The 4,292-nt window shown below is 36.2% G+C and overlaps 1 protein-coding gene across 1 annotated transcript in view; it reads right to left on the reverse strand.

The window, feature by feature from the left end:
- Window positions 1-427: 427 nt before the first annotated feature.
- The window catches only part of CCDC14 (coiled-coil domain containing 14), a 14,107-nt gene continuing 10,242 nt past the window's right edge, over window positions 428-4,292 (reverse strand). Inside the window, exons 11-13 of the mRNA XM_024215849.1 lie at window positions 3,629-3,847; window positions 3,410-3,542; window positions 428-1,679 (exon numbers count right to left, since the gene is read on the reverse strand). Coding sequence (XP_024071617.1) covers window positions 695-1,679; window positions 3,410-3,542; window positions 3,629-3,847 — 1,337 coding nt within the window. The 3' untranslated portion in view covers window positions 428-694. The remainder of the gene's footprint in view (window positions 1,680-3,409; window positions 3,543-3,628; window positions 3,848-4,292) is intronic.

The following is a 4,292-nucleotide window of genomic DNA, read 5'->3' on the forward strand; positions in this document are numbered from 1 at the left end:
ACTAAGTAATACAGAAACAATGTGTTCTAGACACCATGAAGGCTGAAAGTTTACTGCTAGTCTAAAAACTTGTTTTAAGTGACATGGATTACTTTTAAAATGCTCATTGTAGTCATGCTGTTAAAATGATGTGATGATTTCTGCAAAACCAACAGGTAGGTATTCAGCAAACATTTGCAGTTATCTAATGAAGATTCTGAAACAAATTCTGCTCTGAGTTACTCTAGCACTTACGCTGCTACAACAGAACAGAATTTGGTCTATGTTTAGCCACAAAAATCTACTGACTCATGTCATCTTAATGACTTGATGAGATATTAGTTTATATTCAGATAAAATCTTTCTACTTACTACTTTGAAGAGTATATTGAAACCAAACAAAATGTTTCATCTACCATTTAATAGAAAAAGGTTTTATTGCCTACAGTATAAAACTTAATTTTAATCTCTGCATTTAGGAATTTTAAATAAAACTCTTCCCTTGCACTAATTATGATAGTTTTCACAAGGGAAATAGCACCTTTATTCATTAACCAAGAAAATAAATTCCAGCCATAATTTAACTGTTAGGAACCAGCCATTTTATACAAAAACACAATACAAATATTGACATTCCAAAAACTGTACATCATATTAAATTACTAAAAAAACCCTAACAATTATCTGAACAAAATACAGTCTTTAGTTTCCTCATTCACTGTTTCATAATGCCAGTCTGTAAAGTCCTTTGTAATCTAGCTATGTTGGCATCCAAGGCTGCTAGCCCATTTTTAAAGTCCTCTTCATCTCGTGAAGTAAATGTTGAGAAGGAAGACATGCTCCATTCAGATTTTCCTGACATGCAGTCAAAAGTAGAGAAACTAGAGTCAGACATTTCAGTGCCTTTTTTCTGAAAATTCTCTTTCTGATGTGGCATGCAAGTGTAAAGGTATTTATCAGACTGAGGTCTATCTGATTTGTCTATAAAATCTTTAGCAGTTCCAATTATTTCTTTTGGCCTCACTAGGAGCCTGTCTCCTTCCAGCTCAGTTGTCTTCCCTGTGGTTTCAGATGTATTTTCTATTGTCTTTCTCAAGTCGTAGCCACCACTGAGTTTATCAAAAATCTTTTTATCATCCAACATCCCAAATCCATTCTGCTTCTGAGAGTCAGAGAGCCCACAGTTATAGTCCAACTTCTTGGAAGCCACACTGACCTGGTGTTGTGCACACATTTTTCTTTCAGATATTGATGGCTGTTTTTTAGAGGCGCTGCTAGACAATGGAATATAAATGGTCTCGTCCAGTTTGTGTTCTTCCTCTATTAAAGTCCCAGAATCACTAATTGTTTCTGTATCTTGCTTTGACAGGGGAGGAAGAATTCTTTGAGCTGTTATTTCCTCTGCTAAGAGTGTACATTTTTTATGAGATCCTTCAGCAACAAACTTTTGACGGGCTAGACCTAGCATTTCCAATTCTCCAGTTTTATTTGAAAACTGAAGTTCTGTATTTGTCAAAATTTGATCACTTTCTAATTTTTTGAGGTAACTCATTATGGAAGTACTCACAGGGAATGGGTTGGGTTTCAGCTGTTTCTCATAGTCTTCCAGAAGAGATTTTGTAAGACCTTTTTCAGGTCTATGTCTAACATGGTCTACAGTGAGGTCAGAGAGAAGCTTGGCCATGCTGCTCTGCAAGGTTCTGTTAAGAGCAATTCATTAGGTCATCCATTATGTATAATGACTTTTCATAAACCATATTTATAATTTAATATTTAGATATACTTATCAATTTAAGATTGCAATGATCATTTTAAAAACCTAATTCATATTCCACAAGACAGCACAAAAAAATCAATACAAATTTTAAACTACTCAAGATCTATTGAGTGTCATTCTTCAATTCAATGAAATGTACTTTTGAAATTAATAATGAAAAGAACAGCAAGCAGTGAGGTTTCTTTCTCACCTATGTGCCCTTATGAAGAGAAGATTAAATGACTTTAAGACAAGAGAACTTTAACATTTAGAAAGTAAATAGAAGATACAGTATAATTGATTTTGGTCTAGATAATACTTAGTCCTGCCATAAGTGCAGGGGATTGGACTAAATGACCTCTTGAGGTCCCTTCCAGTCCTACGAGTCTATGATTTTCAGAGTTTGTTTTAAGATATGGAGGTCTGCTTTTGAAAGCAATTTGGAAAAATTGCTTCCTTTAAATTGTATACAATGTTTAAGTAAATATTTAAATACAGAAATAGACAAGGGCAATCACAGTTACTCATTTTCGGCTTTCTATCCCAAGACAAATGAAGACTCAGCTCATTACATGTACATATGGCTATCACCATCTGGTGGTCAGCAGTTAATATAGTTACAGGAAAATATGAAAGGTGTATATACACTGTAAGGAAAATACTGTACACTATTATGGGGGCTGGTAAATTCTGAATTTTGGATAACAACTGAATAGTAAAACTTCTAGTGCACATAAGTAAAATATAAATAATCCAAACAAGTCATGTAACTAGAGAGATCTATTATCAGAATCACACCATCTAGGTGTACAAAAGATTGTGAAGCCCCAAACCTTGCCATCATGAATTCATAAAAAAGAATAAAGTTCACAAATATATGTGATTAAGGCAGCTTCACTCAGGAGCTAAGACTCTCAAAAAAGAAGGAAATCTAGTCAAATTTCGTTTTAAGCGTGTCCTTAACTGATAGAGAGATTGCTTCTTCCCACAGGAAAACCACTAAAACTGTGGGCCCAAAAGAGAGAGTCTCTGCAAGGTTCTTCTCAGGATGATTTATTCCTGGTCTTTTCACAAAGAAAAGGGAGACTGCCTCCCCTTCAGACAGGCTGCAGAACTAGTTACCAAACCCTCCAGGTCCTAGGGAAGGATCACCTGGGTAGTCATGGCTAGAGAGACACAAACAAGGTCATTGTCTTCTCCCAGCAAGCAGCCATGCATCCAGCATGTGGCATTTGACCTACCTGACATGATAGTTATTTCTATTTCTAACTATTGCAGAAGTTAAAAAGGGGGAAGCCAAAACTTCTGCTTTTATGCTAAATTATTAGTTTTATTGTTCCATCATCCTGACACAATCCATCCCACATGTTTATCTTGTCTAGCTTTTTACTTTCTTACCCCTGTAGTGTAAGCTGTCTGGAGGAGGGACTGTCTCTTTGTTATCTGATTGTATAACATCAGTATAGCCCTGCTCCCTGATTGGGGTTTTTAGGCTCTAGAAAGAGTAAATAAATAAATTGCAAGACTCACAGATAGGTTATAAGACCTTTAGGTCTAGACCCTAACAAACACAAAGACAACATAGGGAGAGGTTGCAGTATTATTTTAACATTGTTTCAATAATTCAAAATAAGGAAGAAATGTCAAGAAGAAAAACTCTGTGGCCAATATTACCGAGTCAATTCACGCAGTCTGTTCACTTCTGCATCACGTTGACGTAATGTTATGCCCAAGATCTGATTTTCTTTTTCCGAGGCTTCCAACTTAAACTGGAAGCTCTTCACATTTGCCAGTGCTTCATCCACTTCTAAAATGCCAAGTACAATTTTATTTAGTCTTTTTATAAATGTAAAAGCACCAAGTGAAAAAATCAAGTCAGTTCAAAACACGCACCAATTTTTAGCTTTGTAGCTTCAATGTCATACTGCTGTTTGTTTTCAAGCAGTTCTTTATCTTTCTCCTGGATAACTTTTGCAAATTGTTTATTTTCTTCTTTCTGGTTTTCTATTATTTTAAGGAGTTCTTCATTTTTATTATGCAGTGATTCAAGGCCCTTTAAAGATTCCCTGAGTTGACTCTGGAGTGTCATATTCAGGGATTGTAGAGAAACTACTATAGGAAGAGAAACATAGCAAGTTTTTTAAAGGTTTCATTTCTATGCCCAAAAGAAATATAATTTGCAACTATTAAAGCCTAAGTCATCATTCAAATTCTTAGAAATTAAGACTAACAGATTGCAATAACTATTAAACTGAAGTCAGAAGTCCTGTGTGAATATAAGCATAAATCAAAACTGTAGAGAAAGAATTCTCTTCCACTACCAGTAGATATTTTACATGTTTTTAAGTGGGTGTATTTAGAAAGATTTCTATTAGCGCTAAATCTTTAAGTCCTATTATCCTGTACTGGAATAACAAGATATAAAGAACCAGGGCCGGCTCCAGGCACCAGCCCACCAAGCTTGTGCTTGGGGCGGCACGGCTCTCCGCCCTCCCTCCGGCGCTCCGGCTGCCGGGGAGAGAGCGGAGCCCCGGCCGGGCTGTCCGCCCTCCCTCCG

Source organism: Terrapene carolina, unplaced genomic scaffold (assembly GCF_002925995.2).
Source record: "Terrapene carolina triunguis isolate 2854851 unplaced genomic scaffold, T_m_triunguis-2.0 Scaffold62, whole genome shotgun sequence".
Classification (NCBI taxonomy): Eukaryota; Metazoa; Chordata; order Testudines; family Emydidae; genus Terrapene; species Terrapene triunguis.